This window comes from Lineus longissimus, chromosome 8 (genome assembly GCF_910592395.1).
Source record: "Lineus longissimus chromosome 8, tnLinLong1.2, whole genome shotgun sequence".
In the NCBI taxonomy this organism is placed as follows: Eukaryota; Metazoa; Nemertea; class Pilidiophora; order Heteronemertea; family Lineidae; genus Lineus; species Lineus longissimus.
In genome coordinates, this window is record NC_088315.1 from 2,247,988 (window position 1) to 2,272,833 (window position 24,846).

General features: G+C 39.5%; 3 protein-coding genes across 10 annotated transcripts in view; 2 read left to right on the top strand and 1 right to left on the bottom strand.

The window, feature by feature from the left end:
* The window catches only part of LOC135493034 (E3 ubiquitin-protein ligase LNX-like), an 81,650-nt gene extending 78,623 nt beyond the window's left edge, over window positions 1-3,027 (bottom strand). For both annotated transcript variants that reach the window (XM_064779812.1, XM_064779810.1), the window contains exon 1: window positions 2,920-3,027. The gene's annotated coding sequence lies outside the window, so the exon portion shown is untranslated. The remainder of the gene's footprint in view (window positions 1-2,919) is intronic.
* Window positions 3,028-5,171: 2,144 nt separating this feature from the next.
* LOC135492741 (troponin T, fast skeletal muscle-like) lies at window positions 5,172-14,329 on the top strand. 6 transcript variants are annotated; one of them, XM_064779363.1, is made up of 18 exons: window positions 5,172-5,225; window positions 5,880-5,965; window positions 6,235-6,285; window positions 6,729-6,782; window positions 6,926-6,988; window positions 7,360-7,422; window positions 7,761-7,793; window positions 8,193-8,222; window positions 9,615-9,672; window positions 10,299-10,388; window positions 10,635-10,712; window positions 11,027-11,167; window positions 11,462-11,683; window positions 11,873-11,913; window positions 12,213-12,263; window positions 12,506-12,545; window positions 12,903-13,001; window positions 13,342-14,329. In XM_064779363.1, exons 2-18 carry the CDS (start codon window positions 5,901-5,903, stop codon window positions 13,354-13,356), a joined length of 1,194 nt encoding a protein of 397 aa, XP_064635433.1. In that variant the 5' UTR covers window positions 5,172-5,225; window positions 5,880-5,900; the 3' UTR covers window positions 13,357-14,329. The 6 variants fall into 6 exon arrangements, with proteins under 6 accessions (XP_064635433.1, XP_064635435.1, XP_064635432.1 ...); XM_064779365.1 differs by having other exon boundaries at window positions 5,186-5,339; window positions 5,889-5,965; XM_064779362.1 differs by having other exon boundaries at window positions 5,186-5,338.
* A 1,617-nt stretch (window positions 14,330-15,946) lies between these two features.
* Window positions 15,947-23,817, top strand: LOC135492573 (uncharacterized). 2 transcript variants are annotated; one of them, XM_064779118.1, is made up of 15 exons: window positions 15,965-15,983; window positions 16,172-16,292; window positions 16,769-16,890; window positions 17,166-17,325; window positions 17,780-18,320; window positions 18,807-18,869; window positions 19,174-19,248; window positions 19,529-19,717; window positions 20,088-20,465; window positions 20,881-20,964; window positions 21,261-21,346; window positions 21,643-21,766; window positions 22,265-22,366; window positions 22,457-22,558; window positions 22,759-23,817. In XM_064779118.1, exons 2-15 carry the CDS (start codon window positions 16,203-16,205, stop codon window positions 23,253-23,255), a joined length of 2,613 nt encoding a protein of 870 aa, XP_064635188.1. In that variant the 5' UTR covers window positions 15,965-15,983; window positions 16,172-16,202; the 3' UTR covers window positions 23,256-23,817. The 2 variants fall into 2 exon arrangements, with proteins under 2 accessions (XP_064635187.1, XP_064635188.1); XM_064779117.1 differs by having other exon boundaries at window positions 15,947-16,292.
* The last annotated feature ends 1,029 nt before the right edge of the window (window positions 23,818-24,846 follow it).

A 24,846-nucleotide genomic window follows, 5' to 3' on the forward strand; every position in this document is an offset into this window, starting at 1 on the left:
ACTTCACATTCAGATATTTTCTACAAAGATTACATTCTGGCGGCATCACAGACACCAAACACATGGTGTGGGATCCTCCACTAATAACACACACTTCCCTCAACATTTTTCTCTCTCAAGTACTTACAGATAGCATTCTAACTCAAAGTACATATGAAATTTTAATGCACTGCTTTGTCCTGAAATAAGCTTTTAACCAGTTAATATGACGAATGAACTAATGGTTTGAAACATTTGAGTTTCTGCTTTTGTTCTGAATAATGAAACATTTGAAATTAAGAGGGATGAGTCCATAAAATAGTTCTCGTTAAAATCCTAAGTATTTGGCCTGATATGCAAAACCTTTACCTAATTCTGGCTAAACTCTGAATTGAATTTGAAATTCTATGATTTATTCTACAATTTGTCAAACTGAGGACGCTTCGGGTGCATTTAATGGTAGTTCAGATTTAATGCTAACTCCTGGCTTGACTGGCTCTGAGAGCAGCTCAGGCTTTCTCTGAAAGTAGGTTTGGCTGTGATTTCAAATGCTGCTTAAATGCTGTAGTCAAAGAAAGAAAAGAATGAAAAGTCTAATTATTATTTGTACCGGCCAATTTCTTTGAGTTCTGTGTATCATCGGTCTTCTAAATGGAAACTGGACATCATAAACGTTTTAACAAATTATCAATTCAATTCAAGGACATAATAGACATCCCTAGGCATAGAAGTTACGCAAGTGAATGGACCTACTAAGACGGCCAACTTTGTGACTGTTACTTTCATAGCTTGGGGTAACCAATATTGACCAAAAACGAGAAAAACAGAAACTTTCAACAAGTCTTGTCGAATGTCAGCTGGTCTGGTGCCATGCCACTCCATTAAAATCAACGGTAACAGTGCTTTAATGAACATAACTGGAATTCTGCCAGATTATCTTTCCTACAGAGGTTTTATAGGGATTCACCTCATTCGAGAATGTAATGATCGCCAGTATGCTTGCCAATAGTCGTATCAGAGCAGAAAACCTTTCACTGGAAGTAAGCCAAGTCTTTTTACCTTGCAGTTTATCATGATATTTGCACTGACTGGATTCAATTCAAACACCACCAATCTGAGCGGTTTGTTATCAGCGAGTGCAAGTCATTAGTTGTTTACAGGTTTGGAAATGGTTCACTGAAAAAATGCAGTGTCACGACATAAGTGTTTAGGATATATCAAGAAAGATTAGTCTTCTTGGTTAAATCAATACAATGTACATTATAAGTGTTGGGAATAGTCTTGTCAATGACTACATGTCATAGCATACAGTCAACTAGACTGTCCAGTGATAATGCCAAATTGGTACCAATAGAATTTTTAACATAATATGACATTTTCAACACCTACTTTCGACATTACCCAAAGAAGACCTACGTTTTAGAAGTAAATCACAACAACATAATAATAAACCATACATTGATCGAATCTCATCACCTCTCCTATTCTTTCATATCACACCCACATCATGAACTTGGACCTGAAGCCGGAATGAACCGTATTTTTACCACAATTACAATATCATCTTGGAAGTTTCAAGAATGCACGCAATTCCAATGGGAGCGTACTGAAACTACTGTGCAAACTCAAGTTTGTGGGAAAAGAGAGACTAATTAAATTATGTAAAATGATGTATAGTAAATGTTGCAGCCGCATAACAAAAGGTGCACTTGGCATTTGCTCAAGACTCAGGACCTGGCTCATACCTAATGATTATTTTATCTGCCAGAAACAGCCACCACTGAAGCCGGCTGGCTCTGCGTTGTATCAATATCTTCTCATACAACAGGTACACAGTGTTTCTATCACGGTGAACACTCCCCCACCATAAATAATTTATCAAACCGGCCCGATGTATTCCTGGCCATAGTCCATTCAATGACTCCCAATCTCGGTACAATGTACGCCAAGTCAATATGTATGTGTACACAGCCAAATGCTGAGTATATTTGAATAATCTGACTATTCTGACAGCTGCAATTTGGCTACCCTTTAAAACTACCAATGATGTCCACGGACAAGGAATAAGACAAAATACCATCCATCCAATGGTCTTGTAGTGTTTCAATTAAGGCTCAAACCACAAGTTTTAGAAACTCTCTACTCAGACTGACAAAGCTGCCCTTATTTGATCAAGCTCTGTAAATAAGTAACTTTTCAAAAATATATATATAGTAATAATTAGTAGACAGGCAAAGGAGGGTATATATCAGTTTCAATGGTTTCCTGTGCCATTCACTAATTAAAAGTAATGAATAGTTGAGCACTGCTGGCTAACTCTCTAGTCTAAGGCATACTCAGTCAGTTACACTGCTGGCTCACTCTCTAGTCTAAGGCATACTCAGTCAGTTACACTGCTGGCTTACTCTCTAGTCTAAGGCATACTCAGTCAGTTACAACATTATTACACAATACGTCAATTATAGTCTGACTATTACTAACTATAATAGTATTACTCAATACCTAACCTTTGATGAATGAGGCGAGCCTTGTTAGTTACACACAGTCAATAAGTCACATGATTGAGCTTCCATCACCAATCTGTTTTAATTTGTGTGTTGATTAATTGCTACCTAGGCCTAATCGAATCAAGTGAATTCAATAGTATCGTTCTTCTGAGATACTGTCAGATAATGTAACTGAACTGTCTGGGGGGGGGGGGGGGCAAGAATTTCACAGAGGTCTCTACCTTGATCCCTTCCTGACCCTTGATTAAGTGGCCCGAGTCAGCTTCTGTATGTGTAAGACAACAGTGTACACGATATACCTATCATCCATACATTGTTATCAATATCATATAAACTGTTAGTGTTAGTCATATCTGAATAACACCAACACTCCCATAAAAAGGTTATTGAAATTAAAGGAAAATAACATTGAGACGCAACTAATGATACATACCGAAATGCAAATAATGTCCAAGTTGTAGAGTTATGGGATGAGTACTTAGGCTTGAAATCTGCCTTTTAACGACGGCAAAATATCAATCTCAAAATCCGTTCAATGGGGGAATCCCAAACCAATATGGCGTTATTGAAACAGGTGACGTCATAGCGCGAAATCCTCCGACATAAATAGAACGATGAAAGCATCAGTTACGCAGCGGTCAATTACAACTCTGAACCCCCCATTTCAGGGGTCGACACACTGATGCGACGCCGCATCTGCGTCAGGCTGTAACCTAATTGCCACAATGATAGTCAGGCTACAACACAATAATATCGGGAAGGTGGGAGACAGTTGCCAATAAACACAAGAATCTTTCAAACACACAAGACTCAATCTGAATATCGAAGACATACATTTATTATAACTGTCTTCTCTGTAGCAGGGTCGAGGTGTTGTGTCAGATCTACATTGCACGATTCTGGGATGAGACGGAGAATTCGATCGACCATGTTCTTATATTGAGTGTTGACTGGTTCAATATATCAGATCCTACTTGCTGACTTGAGCTGGTAATCTGTGGGTCAGTCTCCGGTGATGTAATGATGAAGCAAAATACAATTTGTAGTGTCTCCTCCAGGGTTGTGACTGTCTTCGGAGAGTGTATGACTTACAGACGTAAGTTGGTCAATTAGACACATAAAACTCTCCGATATCATGATCAAGACCCCAGCAGCGTTGCCCCCACCCGCTTGATGAGATGCACTATTAGTGTCTCATTGACTGAAGTCATTTCTGAAGGACACGCCGGTACGTCCTCCAAGCTGATATGGCCGTACGACAGTCATCTTCTCTGGTGCTGCCATCTGAGCTAAGAAAATGGAACTAGGCAATTACTAAAAATTAAAAATATCGCCCGTTTTTAGGGCGGGGGACGATTTACAGCTAAAACCCCTAAACCAGCTCCCTCAGATACGTCATTCATCAAGTCAAAGCAAGCATGAACCTGGTTTAATCTGTGGTTTATCTTATTAATATACATTAATATACTACCAAACGAGACCCTTATATACTGTGCAAATTCTCTCAGGCATTACATCCATGGTGTTAACCCACTTGTGTAGGAGTTGTCTATGCTGCCACTCCTTAGTGAGGACAATAACTAGTAGTCTCGGCAGCGATTTTTTTCCCTGAACCTTTCGGGCAGTACAGTGTACATTTGTTCACAGGTTCTCAGCCAATCAGAATCCGATAAATCTGAAGAAAGCACCACATTTCAGTCTTGAAAAAACACTTGCACGAAATGATAAATTTTGACTACTGTATGCAAAACAGCAGGGATGGCTATTCTACTTGTGTCATTTGAACCGATTTTGCTTGTATAGTTTTGTTTGTATTTTATACTGTGTAGTAGAACTTGCCATTATATCAATAGATATTTCTGTAAAATGATGCTTCAAATAACGCTGTTCTCAGCATATACAGTATCAAAATATACTGGAGGAAGACCATACACATGAGGCAGTATCGAAAGACAAGTCTCATTGCAGAGAAACATATTCATACTGGAGGAAGACCATTCACATGAGACAAGTCTCATTGAATATTCATACTCAATATGATATCTGAAGGACTATCCCTTGGATCTTGGAGATGGGCTATTGTTATTGTCCTTTCTGTAGATACCTGTGTTGCAGGCAGCATAAGGGAAAAGAAACACATTATAAAAATAAAATACACATGTATAAAGTAAAAAGAAAAAGAAAAATGTTGTCCACAACCGGATTCGAACTCGCGACCTTTGGATCGAACACCGTATTCTGCCATTTCTGACGAGCGCTCCACCAACTGCTCTAAAGTTTCTAAGACTTCTGACGTCATGTATTTGTCAAATTCTGATTGGCTGAAACTCCTTGTACAAATGTACACTATAGTGCCCCAAAGGGTCAGGAGAAAATTCGCGGTCGGTCGGCAGCAGTCTGATGCAGCTGACCAATCACAGATGGCGTGGTGACTCCAAACAGTCAACAGAATTTTGGCAGGCGTTTTCAAAATAACAATGATATGAAGTGAAAAAATACAACTTGGCCTCTAAAAAACAGCCATAGCAAGCTGATGGATGCTTGACTAAATAGAACGGGTGATTTTAGATCTTGTAATATGACTTTGTCATACATGTACGAACTAACAAAGTCCCAAGTGAAAGTACCGGGTAGCACGTGTTGTTGAGACGACCCCCTTTAAACTTCTATCCAATCCACTGCAAGATCAAAACCACGTGACGACAACTTGAGGAATCCCAAGAATTGTCAAAATCAACAGGTAGAACGATTGACCCCGTAAAAAGTATCAAATATCGTGCCGATTTCCAAACCGAGACCCTTGTTTGTAACGTTATGATAGATAGTGCTTACGACTTCTAATTTTGGCTAGAGGTGATATTTTTTATGATATATCTATCTGCTGTAGAAGTGGGGAAACCCCTCCCTATTCATACTGTGAGCTACCTACTCCACATACTATGACATACATTGTAGTCCATTTTACCAACCATGTATATGCTGACGGGGTTTGTTTGTATTGTAATATCTAATGCTGTTATGGATGATTTCGTATGGACTGTATGTGTTGAGACTTTATGTGAATGCTGAGAAGATTATGTCTGGGAACCTATTACTATATTGTATGATTTGCTGGCCAACTCCAGGCTGGCCAGGCCCAGCCCGGCCAGGCCCAGCCCCTGTGTTAGCTGCACTCTAGGGAACGAGTTTACAATCCCCGATCACACCCCAAAAAAAGGTCATCGGTTGACTGACCAAGCACCACTGTTCAATGGATTAATAGTTGAATGCGATCAAACTACGTCATTTCCGATCGGGGATTCTAAAGTTTAGCCCACTCTAGTACTGTATTTTCGATGTTGTTCTTTATAATTAGACTATCACAATCTAAAGCTCTTTTATCATCTTTCTTTTGTATTTCAGCATAAAATCAAAATGGATTCCGAAGTGGAGAGGACAACGAAATTGGATGATGAACTTGAAAGGACGAAAAAAATGATGTGAGCATGTTTGATTTCTCTATGGTTTTACTGATTATCTCTGTATCTGACGGCTAAATGCCATGGGCCTACCAATGTTATCTATAGACACATGGGTATGGCGAGGATGCATCAGCTGGGAGTTTTCTCCCACACCTATTTTGTTAATGACACAGCGAAATGTTTTTAAGAATACTGTAGAATATAGATTTATTTGATAAGCTGTGAAATGGATATAAAAACAGTATTTAGCTACTGATAACTGACAGCACACATGTCTTTTTTTTCAGGAGAAGCCAGAACGGAGGTGTGGCTTCAATAAGAGACCAATGGAGTAAAAAGTAAGGAAAGGTTGCGACTTGGAGTTTGTTTTTTGGATTCTTGATAATCCTTTTGAATAAACTTATGAAGAGCAGATAACGTGTTCATTATGTTATTCATATTGCAATGACAAGATCAGAGTGTCATACACAAGGCGAATATTCTCCTGGCAGCATAGGTACTGCAGTTCTCCATTACAAATCTTCTCTGCTGTTTTATATGTGACCCATCACAGCAAAACCAGGCGCATGTCGCACAGAAGATGAGCCTAAATGACACCAGGAGATAATGGAAGAAATTGATGTGCTCATATTTCACAATATGCAGACAATAGAGAAATGAACAAACAGTCCGTCTCAACCTGCCAAGCTCAGAGCGACATGCGCCTGCTTTTGCTGTGACGGGTCACATATAGGGTTTTTAAAATGATGTAATGATGAGGACATATTTTAACTTTTTCTAGAGGGAGTACATCGGATGATGGCGAGACACCTAAACCAAGTGGTACTGGCAGAAGGTAAGATTATCACAGTAGCATTCTCTGGAGATCTGTTCAGCACAATGACCATTGGCTGGATTAGTTCAGCAAACCTAATGTTGCAAATCAATTCTATTGAGTCAATCAATTCATTTCATTCTTGCTTTGTTTTGTTGTTTCAGACCACTTGACGTTAACATTGCGCTGAATGCCAGCTCTGGATCTGTGCGAGATCGTTGGAAAAAGTTAGTATGGATGATACGTCCATCTGAAGTCGCAATTTTTGCATGTACATGTTATGATTGTGTTCTACGCGTTTTCACATCACTTTGACTTTCCTGCATTGCCTATGGAGAGTCATGTTGAACACCAGGGTAAAAGCAACATTTTATGATCTGTAGAGATGATTCCCATGACGTATTGGAGGAAAGTGGTAGCATCAAACACAGAGATGGGTCCTAAGCCGGTGGCCCAACCATGACATCAGACAGGAGATGTTTCTAGTCAAAATTAGCAACCCAGGTCAAATCACCATGGCAACAAAACAATTGGCAGTTGGCCCGTGCCAGGCATCATGTATAAAAATGTCTGTAAGTGTTATTTCCTTGTCTTTTAGGATGGCCAACACAAATGAGAGTGAATCAACTGCTGCGCCATCAGAGAAACCGAGGAGAAAGAAGTAGGTGTTTTGCTGGGCCATTTCAGACAGTGTCAAAAAGAGTTTAATTCACCCTACGGATGATGTAATCTGAAAGTGTTTTACTGGTTTTTCAAATTAAAATTTGCTACCAACACTGGCGTAAACGACCGTTGGGGTTATCATCAAGGCCTAGATGTCTTCCAAGAACTATTATGAGTGAGGATATTGCTTCCTTAAAGTCTATGATGGTTCATGCAGGGATATGTGTGAAATTAGTGTTTGATAGGCCTGCTGTTTTATACAGTACATGTATCTCACGTTATGTCAGACCTCATTCTAACTGCTCTAAAAAGTTGTTTCTTGTTTTAATTTTTCAGACAGGATGATGATTTTCAGAGTGTTTTGAGGAGGTGGGTATGACTCGGTTGGTGAGGCCATTGGGGCAAGTTGTCTTTACACATGTACCACATCTGCAATAGTGTTCAGAATTGCAATGAGCGTGATGACAAATTTTATAGTGAAAGCATGCACAGGGAATTTCTACCACGGCCATATTTGTCATTTATGCATTGCATAGACAGACTGGGCACACTGAGTTGCCACACATTTGGCTGTAACTGGTCAAGTGCGCATCATGCATTTTGGCCGTAGCCACATCCTTGTTTTGCTCAGGTCTTATTGATGGTGTTTCTTATATTCTTCACATTTAAACATACGGTACATGTATGTTCATTCTCTGAATGATATGTCAAATTGTACCAGATCAATGTTTGGTTATGTTGATATTGTTAAATCATTATGTGATTCAGGATCCAACATACTGACGCAGATGTACCAAGGTCAGTTTTTGTGATATATTGCGCTTTTAAGTATCGAGGAACTTTTCATATCACTCTCATTTTAAATGTTTCTCTGTGAACTTTATCAAATCTGCCTCAAATGAGTCGGTACATCCTGTCCTAGTCTTTCAACCCATTTAAAAATTCACTCCTGCCACATTATTCTTGGTGTTAGGCAGCCTCAAGGCAGTCTGTTGAAATTTTTAAAGATTGTGGTCGTGGTCTAAGTGAAGTTTTGAATGGATTCAAATGGTTGTACAGGATGTAAAGATTCATATGAGGTAAGTAGGCTACACTAACTTGCAGTTCCCACTTTGTATATTTTGCTGGCAATACCCCTTTTCTTCTAAGTCATCCAAATCTAAATAAACCATTCTAAAGGTCTGCACTGAAACTCTCTGAAGTGAGTTCATTCATTCACTTTGGTTTGTGGTCGGAATTTAAAAATTGTGACTTTCAATCACTAGTCGAGGGGACTAGATCAAAAGATTCTGGAACATTGAGAATTTCAGAAGTTCCTCATCTGATAGTTTCGGTGCATATTCTTTTATGCCATTTAATTTATCAACTCATATATATTCATTATCTACACTAATTATCACTTGCATGAGGCGTATACCCTATAGGACACTTACTAATACTCTGCTGACTCCATCATTCTTGTTACAACTGGGTAATGGAAGTTAATGGGTTAATTCATTATCCAAAGACACACCAGCATCTAAACAAATTATTAGTACCCTTTTACCACGTTGGGCGCCAAATGTAACAGAGGAAAAACATCAAGGTCCAACCGGGGATTGAACCCGGGACCTCTCGCTTATAAGGCCATCACTCTACCGACTGAGCTAAAGGGAATTTCCCTCTAGCCTGGGCTAGTAGGAATGATGCCACCACTACATACTCCCCCTGTTGGACCTTGATGTTTTTCCTCTGTTACAGAAGCAAAGTATGTCTTGTTTTTGACGTGTCTTTCTTTAATAGCAGTTTGAGAGTGCATCTGTTTCACTAATATTTACCAAAAACCTGGGAAAGAGAACTTCACTGATAGTCATCCTACATGTCCCCAGTAAAGTGCTTTTCCGACTCGGAAGCAAAAACAAAAAACACTAAATTTTGAGTCTTTTACAGTGACCTTTAAATTTCGGCCGCAATTACGACATGCTGTCCACCACTAATTGAAAACTTAAATGATCTCATTCGCCAACTGCAAGCTTCGCAAACAAATCACGGTTTCAATAGCCGTCTTTCTAACATGATGGATCACCTTATCCGAGCCCAAGAATTTTATTTGAAAAGACAAAAGTCTCCATTTAGAATCACTTCGGAAATGTAATGGCAATGTAACTAACTCGCCTGTACATGTAATATCATCTTTAACTTATGTTCTAGGTTCAACACAAATTTCAGCTTAGATAAGAACGGGAAGGAAAGTAAGACACCAGAAAAGGTATGAAGTATTGATTCTTGAACGATTGTTATGGCCTTACTGTTATTGCATCCGCCTTACAAGAGACAGGTCCTTGTTTCGATGCCTGGGCAAATCAGTTCAAAACCCTGACGTATACGAATTCTTAACCATGGTCTGTTGTATTTGGCGTGTACGCCAGGGCAACTCAAAGACATCGTAGAGTTGAAGTAACAGAACGATTATTATGGCCTTACTGTTATTGCATCCGCATTACAAGAGACAGGTCCTTGTTTCGATGCCTGGGCAAATCAGTTCAAAACCCTGACGTATACGAATTCTTAACCATGGTCTGTTGTATTTGGCGTGTACGCCAGGGCAACTCAAAGACATCGTAGAGTTGAAGTAACAGAACGATTATTATGGCCTTACTGTTATTGCATCCGCATTACAAGAGACAGGTCCTTGTTTCGATGCCTGGGCAAATCAGTTCAAAACCCTGACGTATACGAATTCTTAACCATGGTCTGTTGTATTTGGCGTGTACGCCAGGGTAACTCAAAGACATCGTAGAGTTGAAGTAACAGACTTGTCTGGCATCTCATTGTTTGTTTGTAAATTCGGTTGAGATTCTTTCGCTCTAAATCTCAGACTTGATGTATTTACAGATAATGATCGACCCATTCGCTCGATTTGAGGACCTTGAAATTGATAAAGAGAAAATGAGGAAAGAACTTGATGAAGATGAGAAGAAGAGGGTAATAATGTCTAGCACTTGTGTTCGATTCACATTGGATTCTACTCACAATCTCTATTAACCTGGGGAGCATCACTGTCTGGCTACCTAATGGTGCTAAGACTCAACATTCATATTTTCTGTCAATTTCAGCCCAATGTCTTCATGCCTAATGACTTAAATCGTGCACCTTCAGACATGATGTTGTTGTAAAGTTTATTCATAAAATTCTCTTAATTTTTCTCTTCCTCTTCTCTCATCAACATAGGAGGAGAGAAAGAAGGAAAGGGAGGCGTTGCTGAAGAAGATCGAGGAGGACAGCGAGAAGAGACGAAAAGCTGAACAGGTATATTAATGAACCTTTTGAAACCCATATTGGATGGAATCCTAAATTGAACGTTGAAGGTCTGGTGCCCGTGACTATGAAACACTGCTCTTGATCCTGGGCCAAGTCACTTTCATTGACATGTCACTTGAATGAGATGAAACATTTCAGAGTCGTGTAGGGCCTACTGACCCAATCAAGAAACATGAGTAGCTTAATTGGCACCGGGGAATGGGATCTAAAAGGTTTGACGAATTATCAGCGTGATGTGTGTTTCACCTGAACTTGTTTTCGTTCTGTTCTAACGTCAGTATTTATAAACGTACAAACTTCAGGAAGAGACTCGTAAACGTCTCGAGGCTGACAAAAAGCGTCGAGAAATGGCACGAAAGAAGCGCGAAGAGGAAGCTACGATGAATGCTGTTAACGGGGAGCCGAAGAGAAACTTTGTTATACCGAAGAGATCACATGATCAGGTAGGGGTCTCCAAAGATTCTGGCGTATGCACATGTCAGTGTGATAACTTTCCTAGTTTTTCCTGGTCAGGTGTTCCCTTTTCTTTTGAGAACACTGCATGGGGAGGCCGACATATCTTTGTACATCGCCAACAATCAAGGGATGCTGCTAGGTGCTGATAAGTAAGGTTGGCTTCCAACACTGTCACGTTATTGCCAGCTGGCAATAGTGCTACTCCAGTGAATCTGGCTTGGATTCTCCTTTCAGACTGCAACATTTTCTTGTTTGAGCTTAGTTATTTATTTCAATTGTAGGTCAGCAATATCATGAAAGCTAAGGAAGAAAATAACAAGACCAAAGGAGAGTTGATACTCGATAAGAAAGCTGTGTTGGCAAAGAGGATCCAACCGTTGGACATTGAGGGGTTCACGCATGAGGAACTGCTTGAAAAAGCCAAAGAACTTTACGATGCAATCTACGAACTCGAGTCGGAGAAAATCGATTTTGAGAAGAGTGTTGAGAGGCAGCAATATGACGTAAGTCATTGGTGGTAGTTTGGGCAATTTGGTGAAGGGCTGTTCAGAATAATGTAGATATCATCTTTGGTTAAAAAGGAATTGATACAGAAATGGACGTATTGATTGTCTTCAAATACTGCGAGGTCGGCACCTAGATAATCAGGTCATCCACTGGTGAATGTAGATACTAATTTTGTCATATTTCAGATAATGGAACTAAAGGAAAGAGCCAATCAGATGCAAGTCAGGTGAGTATTTTAGATGGGGCTGGACTCCTTGAAGATACATACGTAGCCTATTTCTATAGGCCCTGTTTCAAGCCTTGCTCACAGGCACTTATCTTTGAGTGTCACCAGATGCTGTCTCACCAGGCTTGTCGGTCTCGGGGATTTTCTCACATGGCATGTCCCTCTCGGTGGTGCCTGGCTTAAAGTTACCAGGAATTGGAAGAACTATTCCTTACAATGGACCATATGAAAATTTACTCCCAATTGCAGACTTAAAAGGATAGCGATTCGGTTGACCTTATCCACTGCTTCACTTTCAGTACAACACCGTCCCCCAAACCCGTAGCTCTTCCACTGAAGACAGGATTAGGGTAAGCACTCAAATACATGTATGAGACAGTCAGAAACATCACATACGAGAAAAAGAGGGAGAGGTGGTCTTAATTTTACTACAGAAAGACTATATGAGCACATTGATGGTGACTCTCTCCTTACATTTTTCTGAGATCAAGTTGTAGCTGGGAAAACAACTGTAAATCATTTTTTTCATTCAAAGTTTTCCGCTTTTGCCATCAGTCCAGTTGAAAATGTTACTTTCCATTTCTAATTCCAGAGTTGGTAAACTTTCTGAGAGATTTTCATCCAGTGCACCTGTAAGTATGATCTAAAACAGTTTCAATCACATTGCTCATGCTCTGATTTACACTTCCTCATAACAATACATCTGTTACTGTGCCTGTCCATCTACAATATCTGATCTGGTAAAGAAGAAAAGGTTTCAAAGGCCATGGATTTGATTTGGTTTCAAAGGCCATGGCTTCTGACTGCTCATTCCCACTCCGGCGAAATCAGTCTTTTATGTTGGCTTACCGAGAGCTTTCCACTGGTAATATGATTCTGTTGTCGGTGGAGAAAGTCGGAGTGATTATAGTTGTACCATGTGGGTATGTCAAGTCATAACATCATCTTAATGACACTCTATAGTACTGATCCCTAACTCTGTGTTTCAGCCCAAAGTCCAGGTATCGAGTCCACACCAGAATGGCCCATACACACGGCTTAATAACGATGGGAAGTCATTCACGGACAAGTTTAAAATGTTCGAAACAGTAAGTTTTAATGCATTGTTGTATTTCGATCTTTATCCAGACACATTGAGGCAACACAGAAATGGGATACCAAGACAACAATCCACTTTAATTAGACAGATCTTTATGTTACATGTCAAACGCTCTGGTTTCTACCACAATACCAATTGTGAGATTGATGTCACTATCAGATAATTGTACTCGCAGCATGAATTTAATTGATTTTAACATACTTTTAACTGTTGATATGATCTGAAAAGACAGCAATTAAAATTTTGACCATTCTGTTTAAGTTCTTGATGACCGAAAACAATGCTGTACTTGTTGGATCAGAGTGTAATCTCATCAGTTTCTTTTTCAGATGGCCAAAAAATAGCAATTGACATTGAAATGGTATACGTGGTGTGTCTTCTTGGAATTATTTTCACTAAACTAAGACTTTTAATGACATTTAATTTGGAGCACAGCTGAAGCAGGACATTTCCTGAGGATTTCTACAAATGCCAGTGGATCAAGTTGAGGGATGTTTCATTTTACATGTATTTTTAGTGTTAGGAGGAAATGTGGTTTGACAAATTCAGGACTCTGATCTGACCATGTCACCGTTTGACGGTATTTTGAATGGACAAGTTCCCCTCAAAACCATAGAATCTCTCGACCATTTCATTGGTTTCTTGCTTATCATTGGAGAGAAAAACCAAGGTAAATGTCTCTGATTGATGCCCTCTGAGACATTCCAAAGTATTCCCTTGGAGAGCAATCTTGGGCTAAAACACCATGTGGAAAGCTCAATTGTAGAAAGGTGTCAATTGTGAATTGCTGATATTCTTAATTTGTCAAATCGTAGAGGGGTCGGCAGTTGGTCAGATTAGACATGTATGTATTATGCTCACAATTCTGAAAATTTTAGAACAGTTAATCAAAATTTTGATGTGATTTTACCACTTTATACTATTGTACATTCCAATATACATATTGTCTTGCAATATTTGTAATCGGTTAACCACTAATCTACTTTAATTGTATACAATGACTTTTATTGTATTTCTGTCCAATTCATACTACTATTCCATTGTAGTTAGTGATAATAACAAGTATTGAGAACTATATTTTGCATGTACATGTACATGTTCACTGACTGCTGCTAATTGCCCAGTTGATAACCCAAGAGTTTTCAGTTTTATCTTGACATAAGTAGCTGCACAGGACTACCGGTACATGATTTTGTATCTTTTAAAGTGTGTTCTTTACTTTTGAAACTATAACATTGAGCATTTTCTGTTCGAAATATTTACACCAGATCTATGTAATAAATCCCAATCTTCTTTGAAATCATTTTGTCTTTCATCATTTCGTTTGAACTGGTCGGTATTGGTAATCTAACATTCATTGAGGGAAATCTGTATGACGTCATCCACCTTGTGGCGGCCATGTTTGTATGATGTCATGTTTGAGGTATGACTGGGGGACATCCAAGACTATGGTAAGCTTGGTTAGCAAGATTACCTTCATTCCCATATGACTGAGAACCTGAGGCGATGCAAAATGTTTCTCACCAACACTAAAACTTTTTGTTTTTGATGGGTTCTAATTGAAGTTCTAACCTGCATAGGAATAGCCTGTTCACAATCCTATTTGAGGGGTCTATTTGATGTATTGCTACCCAAGTGGACAGGGAGAAGTTTGGCCTTGTGTTGCAAGGACTTGGCATGGATATTTACATTAATTGCCTTGTCTGCGATGCGCTGACAATAACCTTTACTTGTGATATTGTCTTCTTAAAAAAGGAATTGTCTCACTATTAAAACATGACCATTGTGCTCAGCTATAGACACAAAGTAGTTTGTTTCATTTTCACTGCCCACAAAAACTCTGGCGAAATATTGTTAATTGTGGTTGGGGTGAGGGGGTGGGTTATAGACCCTTGATCCATTGTCATATACTTGATAAGACTGTTGGTGGTGGGTATTTATCCAATCGTTCCCCCATTCAATGGGTGCTATTGTTCTATTTAAAGGGGGTCTACAGGCAGCAGCCAGGTAGGCAAAATTATGTTCCTATCTCACAGTATCTCAAAACTGTTCACGCCTTTTACTAGATATGTTTCGTTTTTTTCATTAAATTAAAACGTTTGCATATGAGACACATGACGTCACGGTGAGACCACCAATTTGACCCCCTAGCTCCTGTCTATAGTCCCCCTTTAAGCATCACATTAGTAGGATGGCATACTGGTATACCGGTATAGGGTGTATCCATCCATTGATGCCGCCGAGAACAATACACCTCTGCCTCTGCCTCACTGATGTATGCATCAGCGTCTTATTAAAAATAATATTGATAATAATAATAATAATAATAATAATAATGTATTCATTAAAGTTACCCCTTATAAAGGAGTGACGGAAACAAACATACTATAGCCCTACTTTAAAAAATTCACAATATAATAAGATCAAAAAAGGTGAGAGCAATGATTTTAAAATCTTATGTTGTTGAATGTTGCAGCTTCCAGATGGAGGGCCTTCATAATTCTGTGAAAAAAATCCTTTCAACTGGTAGTGATTCCACTTTTGAAACTTACAACGGATCCTGACGGATTTACAGTACTGCGCCGTACACGTGTCAGAACTTTAGTTTCATGGTTTCCCGCAAGAATAATGAGGAGGTCACCTGACAAGGGTAATCTTAAATCTTGACACTAGAGGCGCTGACTTCGTTCCTTAATTTCGGCACTGGGGCGAGTTTGCTTTTCTTTTAGCCACTCAGAGCTAGCAATAAGTAATCAGCCTTCAAATTGTACTATAGTAAACTCACACCGACAAAATAAAATCCCAGGATACATGATCTCGTCAATATAAATGAAATAATGAGCTGATAGCATTATGTGGACTTACAAGTACCAAAAAGTTGGATTACGAAAATGCAGGAGTAGATCGTCGGTCATATCTTTTGATTGTGGGAAATCCCCACTTGCATTTTCTCATTTCCTGGTTGCTGCCTGTGAATATCGTTTCAACGAAATCTGAAACATTTTAGACTTCCTGTATTAACTTTATCTTGCCTCCCTTGCTGCTCCCTAGAGTCCCTTATACCCAAGGTCAGCGAGTGGGCTAGTGCCAGACAGACGTGGTGCCAGAGGTGGCTAATGTCCTGATTCTTCATGTTTCTTTCCACCTCATTCTTTGCAGCAAATAATAACAGATAGTTTATAAAGAAGTTATGGCATCAACCGCCTCATTTGATTGGTCTGAGTTAAACGAGAGCCTTGAATCCAAGTTCAAAGAATACAATAGAAAGTTTAATTCTAAGGTAAGGAGTTTATCAAATAGGCCCCTATGCCTATGGAATCTTGAATTTTTAGTCTTATTTTTTACTTTTTCTATGCCTTTGTGTTAACTTGTCTCATGATGACGCCCTGCTGGAAGAAAGGATCAGGGGTAAAATTACCCATTATCAGGTCAACATTCAACATGTCGACAATTTCCAAAATAGGCAGTTGCCCCCCCCCCCCCAGACAGTGCCGAAAATCATGTTTCAGAGAGCCTCCTGTCCCCCCGGACCAAAAAGTTAGATATGGTCATGGTAGGAGTTTGAGCCCAACAGTTTACCACTGCTGTGTAGCTCACAATCGAAGAAGCCGAAGTCCATGTGCTCAATCTTGGGCCCATTTTGTAGTCTGATAGTGATACGTTGACACAGTAAAACCTGTACGTTGCCATTAGAGACCATACTGAGATGCAGGATTACAGTCTTAGAATAGTCCTGTACCTGCTGTTTTCTTCCAGGTTGGAGCAGAACATATGACTTTCTCTTCATGGAAACACTTCACAGGAAACATTTGCTTCAATCACATCAACCGTTGTGATATCTATGAAGCACTTCATGATTGTGGTAAAGGCCGAGAAGGGTATGTTGGAAGTTTTATGAAAACTTGACAAGAATTTGTTAAATCTGTTAAAATCAGACAGTCAGAAAGTGTGAGTCGAGTATAACATGAGCACCAGTACTGTAGAATCTCTCTCCAAGCATCTAAGATGCTCTTTGGGCTGTCAAATACTGTCCTTGCTAGGGATGCGATGACAGAGATCAAATGGTATCACTGGGTATAGAGTGGGAAACCTGCTTAGAAGTGTCCTTTATTAAGAGACCTTGCAAAATTACAAAATTCTTGTTCAATTGCAGATGTGAAACATTACAATTCCAACCATTCAAAAAGGCACTCGAGAAATTATTTGGCCAAGAGAGGAGCCGCCAGGATGCCAGTTGTCCTTCAGAAGTTTCTGAGAAGGTCCTCCTATCAGAGGTCATTGATAGTCCAATCAGGGTATTTTCATTTTCCCATGTAAGTATTCTTGGAAGAACATACCAGTAATATTTGCCTGAAAGTATTGGAAATAAGTTGTCAAATTGGACAGTCAAGGCAACATATCTTGCTTTAGAAGCCTTCCACTGTCTTATTTCTGAATGGAGTATCCGAACTGTTAAGTTGGGTTGATGTACCATATACTTAATAATGTTAAGACGAATAAAAACAAAACATTTTCTAAGTCTGGTACAAAAAATGTAAAAGCTAATCATAATATTTTTGCATAAGCACAATAAAGATGTTTTTCTGTAATGGCCGGCAGATATCAAGAAATACAAAATGCTGCCAACCAAGCGGGGTTGCCAATTCCACAATTTCAGACACTGGTGACCCATCACCCATCCAGCATCAGGGGCTACCTGTTTACTCAAAAGTACATGAAACTATATTGAAATTGCTTCTATTCATTGGTGTATGTTCTTATCTTCAGTTCCTCAAGTTCCTCCTAGCAGGTACATCCGCAAATGAATCAAATATCTCGAAGTACGCAAGTGAATCGGGTGCAACTCTCAAAGCCATGGCAAAAACTTCGATAAATGAACTAACCGATATTGGTGTTGGTGTTGGATGGATAGGGCCTGTTGCTGCTTTGTTGAAGAAAATATGGGAACATTTGAAGGCCTACCGAGATATACCAGTTGTCCTAAAACATTTTGCAGAGATGTTGGTATACCTTACTGATGTATTAGACTTCATTAAGAGAAACGAACTATACGAAGTGGAAATGACACGAAGGAGACTAAATGGTCTTGAAGAGATTCTGAAGGAGTCTAAGCTTCTTTTTGAAAAGGCCTCAAAAAAGTCTGCAAAAAAAGTTAGCAAGTTCTTTGAAGCACCAGAAAATATAGAGATATTAAAAGATCAGGAAAATAAAATTGTCAATTGGATGCAGTCAGTATACTTTATGCAGCTGACTGAGAATCAACAATTGAATAAAGAGATGCATAAAGATATAAAGGAAGTGCTTCAAGGTAGGGTTAATCTCTAGTTTTACTGTGAAATAGAATGTTCAAATGCTCTGTGAAAGCATAACTAGTTCGAATCTCATCACGTACTCAGTATATTTTAGTCCTTAGATTGTCAAAAATGGTGTAGTGCGTTGTATTTCCCCAGAGAAGACATGGATGACACAAGTGGAAAAACGATTTTCAAGTTGATGATAAAAATCTTCCTGAAATTTGATTGAGTAATCGAATATTTTTTTTAGTTTTGCGCTATGGTAATCTTTTTTGAGGACTTCAGACCACAACCGGTAGACTTCATATACCTGGGTAGAATCTTTAGTTTGCCCTGGTATAGGCGCTTCCGTACAAGGAATGTTGGCTATGTCTCATTCAAAGGACGGTGAAGAGCGCCTGTACATCTACAAGGAAATTGACTGGGACTAAAATGCCCAACCGAACAATGTAAGTTTTCTTATTCAAAGAAATAATTCTTGATTTCAACACCTCTTCCAGCTGTGGTGCAATCAAAAACAAAACGTGATGTCATAGGTGAAATGTTTGTTACGTTTCTGTGTGGTAAGTAAAGTGGTGCGACCGGCGACAAAGTCGTGACAACATTGATATGAAGACTGTGGTTGGAATGCGGCTGCCGATTAGTTTCATAACCATCACTTGCAATGTTAGTATTGTTAATATCTCTCACTTGCAAAGCGCTCAAAACCCATGTAAAGGTTCTTCGTTCAGTAGACAGTTATTGCCTATTCAAGACCTGGATCTGAATACTGTGGTAGTCTATATCAGCAAGAATAATAAACATATGAACTCCTGAATATGGAAAATGGTCAAAATATTGAGTTATTATTTGAAATTGTTTTTCAAGGAATTTACCGTCGGGGATTTGATGAGGATGGCTTCAAGAAAACGGTGGAGGAGATATTCAGGCGCTTCGACATCAGTAAGTTATCTCTTGCATCTTCACAGTTCATACACGTTAAGTTTTTAATCTTACAGACACACCAATGTGTTATACAATCCTAAAAATGTTAGAATTGGTTTCAGGTATAGTTATGTCCTTCACATGTTTAGCAGTATTTCTACAAGACAGAAGATTGCTAGGAAATGCAAGGGACATTTTGTACATCCACCTTTTATGACACAAAATTAAGAGTTATAAGTGAGCCACGGCAGGGGAAGTTACATATTGCCAATATTGAACCAAGTTTATGTTTCAACAGGTCCCCCAGATGAAGGTGTCAGTGTCCCAGGAAGGGGCTTCCCATCACAAGTGCAACCAGGCGAGGGAATTCAAGCATTGAGCCAAGGCAACTCTGGTCCGATTCAAGCTGCAGATGATGAAGCTAGTGGTCCTGTCTCCTATTCCATTGGTGAAATAAGCATGTCAGCGCCACCTGTTGGTCCTACACGTAAGATTGAACTGTTGTGTTTCAACACCTACAATATTACACTGGTTTGTTGATCTGGTAAGGAGGTGAAATCCAGCTTTCTGTTTCACAGGAGAACTTTCAATTCGATAATTTACCGAACAGTGATTTGGTAGTGTTTAAAGGGGTACACCGATTTTATTTACTGGTGGCTGTGAAAGCAGAAAGATTGCTATGGTAAACTGATTGCAGTTGAATCAGGATTTTATGCTAAAGCATTGAATTCCATTGACTGGAATATTTTCAGAATTTGATGGATTCAGATTTTGGCAGGAAATGAGTGTTTTTTGGTGAATTTTTATTTCCTCCTTCGATGAATTATTTTATAACTTTGCACTTTTTTCCACCACAGTCCAAATGACCCATCGGAAAAGACAGCCCGACTCCCCTTCATCAAGGCCCAGCCAGACACATGGACATGGACCATCAGACAGTGTTTCCCCATCTACTTCGAGAAAAGGAAATTTCACAGACACGCAGCCTCGCAGTGGCAGTCAAATCGAACCAGAAGTGCCAGTCATTCCATCGGCTCCTCCAGAAAGTATACCACCTGGTCAAAATCAGTATAATATGCCACCTTCAGAAAATCAGGCCTCCTCTACCACTCCAACACCTAGGGGTGAAGGTCATATCCATGGAAACCCAGTCAGGCCTAAAGCCCCTCCAGTTGAAAGACATCAAAGGCCACTGCCAAGTAATACATCAGCAACTGAACTCATTTTGAAAGAGGGTAAGTCAACTGCATGAGAGGAAAATATATAGGTTTTTGTATTTTCATAATTTTCTGTCCCTCGAGATGCAAAAATCTGCTCCTAAATGCCTGGTAGGCTCCTACTTTTTCTGGTTACTACCAGAACTTTTGAACCCCCTGTTTAACCACTTGCCCTCAAGCAGATTAGGATCCACCCTTGAAAGTATTTTTTATCTATTGGCTTTACTTTAATTAATTTTGCTACAGCCCCTAACATTATGATAAAGAACTTAATTCATCCTATAAAAACAAAATCAGATATATTAAGCAAACAAAGTCAGAGTCTGACGAAGTCAACAACAGTAATAAGACAGGTCTGGTGTGACTTTTGAATGTGAAAAACATTGATAATTCCTAGATCCGATCTTTCAGTGTCTGTAAACTCCTTTTTCAGGTGAAGATATAAGTGATGTGCTGCTTTGGGTTAGTGACCATTTTGGAAATAGTGGGTTCTTAAATTTTGCCCGCTCTTTGCCAGGTAAGTACTCCCTTAGAAAATTGGAGGAGCTGTCATTTCTCCCGAAACCTTGGCTGTCACCTCAGTTTTGGTTGACATTTTAGCTCCACCCTTGCAGTGTTCGGTTAGGCAACCAATACCTCCAATTCGTTATCAATTCCTTTAACTCTGGTGTAAAGGCTTGGCAAGTATAGCTTGGAAGTTTAGTTATATAACTTGATGTTAAGCGTTTTGCAGATTTGGTAGGTCACTATACAGGGTACTTCCATCCCAAGCATACTTAACTATCTAACAATAAAGGTTCATACTTATTCCAGGTCCAGAGCGTCTGAACACACCAGATATCCACGCTGCAGAATACGAACTTGACAGACATCACTCTCTTCCCGAAAGAAACATGGCCGTAAGTTTATGCTAGAATGAGTATTGCATTGGTGAAGGGATTAATCCCTTCCTGCAGAGGCACGAGTTTGAATGTTGTGTGAATAAATTTAAAGCTGCTCCCTAACATCCTCTGGACGTGTCCGGGTTGCTGAACTGATCAGGATCGGAATAGTCCAATATGAATGACTAGCAATTGATCGACCTACTCCGAGAGCTGACAGGTTTCTAAAAAGGTTAATTATTTCAGAATACATTGAAAAGGGTGCCATTCTTTCCCTGCTTGATGATTTCTTTCGATGTGTTTATTCTTTTCAGGTCCTTGAATACTGGCATCAGAGAAATCCTGCTCAGTGCACTGTCAACACCATGTACCAAATGCTGAAGAAGATTGGTAAAAATGAAATGGCCAAGAATTTGAAGGAACGTTGGTGTCATTCTGGTAAGTGCAAGAGAGTCCACACCAGATACATGTATATTGAAAAACATGGGGCACTATATTTTCCATCACATTTAATTGTAGACTTTGCAAGTAAGGTCAGCCTGCCCGCCTGATGTTTGGAGACAAATTGCATTAGTTGTGGAAAATTAAAAATTAAAATAGTATTTGTAAATACATAGTCTGGAAAATAATCATGATTAGATATCACGTCTGCTCAATTTCAGGGACAACAAGACCTTTAGGTAATACAATGAGTGGTGGTAGAAGTCACAATGTGACGAATCACTGAGTGTCTGATACTAAAATTCAAGCGTGCAACTACTAAGCATGAGACAAAACCTAAATGATCTGCGACAACCCTCTTCATTCCCTATTACTTGAAAGCAAGATAGCAAACTTATAAAAATAGCTATTGTTTCAATAGAACTGAAGGAAAATAGTTTATGTAAAATCTATAAACTTTGTCATGAAAGTAATGTGCCACCTCCTTGTTTCCAGTTTCACCAAGTCCTAGGGCTGCAGTTGTCACTGCCAGTGGCGGGCCAAACATTGACAGCGCTAATCTGGCAACTCCACTAGATAACTCAACCTCAAGGGCAGGTACGTACTTTTTTAGAACAATAGGAAAATAGTTTATGTAAAATCTATAAACTTTGTCATGAAAGTAATGTGCCACCTCCTTGTTTCCAGTTTCACCAAGTCCTAGGGCTGCTGTTGTCACTGCCAGTGGCAGGCCAAACATTGACAGCGCTAATCCGGCAACTCCACTAGATAACTCAACCTCAAGGGCAGGTACGTACTTTTTTAGAACAGAAATTGGTACTTCACTGTCGTTTTGGTTGTCTCATCAAACATCCCTATGGTGGTTATATCATTTTAACTCCATCCTCACAGTTTTGGGTGACACAACCAATTCCAACAGTGATATATGAATTCCTTAAGTCAAAAAGTAGAGAGTTAAACAATAATTGAACGTTCTTTTTCCCATTCAGGGGATGTTGTTGACGTAGTGAGTTACCCCGAGTATGACTTCCTAATTTTGCATGAAGAAGAAGACCTGGAAGATGTAACTGCCCTGAAGGAATTGTTCATGAAAAATCTGAACGGAGCAGAAGTTGCCATCCTTGCAGACTTCCACACAGAAGGATCTCGCCCAGATCCTCTCAAAGTCGGTCTTGAAAAAACAACACTAGTTGCATTTTATATCTCAAAGAATACTGCCAATAAGAATCGTGAAAACAGCATTATTGCTAAGTTGAACTTTGAACTTGTAATTGAGAGTGGATTAAAATTTTTTATCATTTATAAGAATGATGGTGCAGGGGTTACAGAATTGTTGAAAGGTGACATGTCATACCTGAAGGCATTTGCTAGTGCATCAATGACCTACGATGTCACAGAACAGAATTTCATGAAAAGGATGAATGATTGGTTTACAAGAAACAAACATCGCACAGAGGAGAGGAGAAAGAAATGTTTGTCTCCTTGAAGATGTTTCGGAGACAATAAGGTCACTTTTTTGTTGTCGGTTATGTCTGTTACCATGATTACATTGCATTACTAAAATCTAAGTGAAATTCTTCTGACATCAAGATAAGTAGCCAGAGTTGGTTCAAAAAAGTTCCAAGTTCTTGTATAGAGTGTTTTCACGGTCAGCCATTTTGGAGGGCAGAACAATGATTTGTTGCACCAAATGCTGTCATGGTCATTTGGGTTTGCTTACTTTTGTCTGACCCTCTGCATGGCAGGTGATGACGTCACGTGAAACCACTCTATAGAGGACACTGCAGATGTACATTGAAAACAATAAAATACTCTTGGTAGGACATCTGTAGACATGATTCATCCACTGACACATTCTGATCAAGAACTATGTAGTGTGCATGACACAAGCTTTCAATTTGCATGCTACCCTTCCCGGTCTCTCCATGCTTTGCTTCAGCAGTGGGAAGTTTACCCTGTAATTTACTACATGTCTATAAGTTGAATAAGGAATTATATCAAATGATACTATGTATGAATTGTTTGATTAAAGGACTGCTAGTTTACAATCGAAGTCTTGCTGTCATTTATTGAAAGCAGTGGGAAACGATCACTCTTTTAACTGGAACAGGATGTTCGAACTTGTTATTGTCCTCATGGAGAAGGCATCAAAGTAAACACAGTAGGCTTGTCAGGTGAGAATTCACTTTAACTCGATGAGGAATGTTCCCTGCAGGCTCAAGACTTCCACTGAAAAGCCTCAATTACATGTACCAAACAGTTCACATGACTTTCTGCAGAGCCGCTATTCCTATATTCTACCTTCTCCCATGTGGGACAGTGGAAGTAGGACTGACTTGCGATTGGAAAGCCATGGACTTGAGGCTTGACCATTGCCACTTGGTATTTTTAACTGGCCTGACATGGCCTAGTGTAGTGCGGTATGTGCACTTTGGTTTCTACAGATATTTGGCTTGGGAATGCTGTACAGTTCTTTGAGACTACACAGTATAAAGCGCATTACCGACACTTCAAGCCATTTCCCCTATAGGGCATAGCCATGTTGAATTCTCTTCATGGCTGTGACGTCTTGCATGGTTCAGTTGTGAAAGCTGTCCATGAACTTCAATTGTATTTAAAAGATGCAGGCACCAACCTTAATCCAAAAGGTTCCACTGATTAATAACGTCAGTCAGTGCCACCAAGTTTCAAATGAATACGATGTCATAATGGCAGTCACAACAAGTTTGGATTTGGAGAGAATGACCTTTGGGCCTGCAACACCAAGACAAGGACAGTCAACCACATCAGAACAAAGTGCCCAGAACTTGCAGCCCTCAAGGACCAGCTTTACAGTGACCATGAGGAATTCGACAGACTGTCCATCTAAATAGAGAATGCAAAGGAAGAAAGAATATGAGCTTCTCTGTCATGTCAAGTACTGCTGGCTCCACTTGATGTACACTCTTGTTTCCACCATTAAATCTGAAACCATCGGCAACGGACGCACTTCAGACATCACAGAGGCACAATGACGATATCGCAGAATATAGAAACGAAAACTAAAATACTACTATTTGTTACATGTAGTTCTTTAT

Excerpts from the sequence above, each read along its gene's own strand:
- LOC135492741 (XM_064779360.1), top strand. The coding sequence starts at position 5,426 with ATGACATACATTGTAGTCCATTTTACCAACCATGTATATGCTGACGGG. Across the intron at positions 11,168-11,461 it reads CGAAGAGATCACATGATCAG|GTCAGCAATATCATGAAAGC; the intron begins GTAGGGGTCTCC and ends TTTCAATTGTAG. Across the intron at positions 11,914-12,212 it reads GCCAATCAGATGCAAGTCAG|TACAACACCGTCCCCCAAAC; the intron begins GTGAGTATTTTA and ends CTTCACTTTCAG.
- LOC135492573 (XM_064779117.1), top strand. The coding sequence starts at position 16,203 with ATGGCATCAACCGCCTCATTTGATTGGTCTGAGTTAAACGAGAGCCTT. Across the intron at positions 18,870-19,173 it reads GTTTGTTACGTTTCTGTGTG|GAATTTACCGTCGGGGATTT; the intron begins GTAAGTAAAGTG and ends TTGTTTTTCAAG. Across the intron at positions 19,718-20,087 it reads GCCACCTGTTGGTCCTACAC|TCCAAATGACCCATCGGAAA; the intron begins GTAAGATTGAAC and ends TTTCCACCACAG.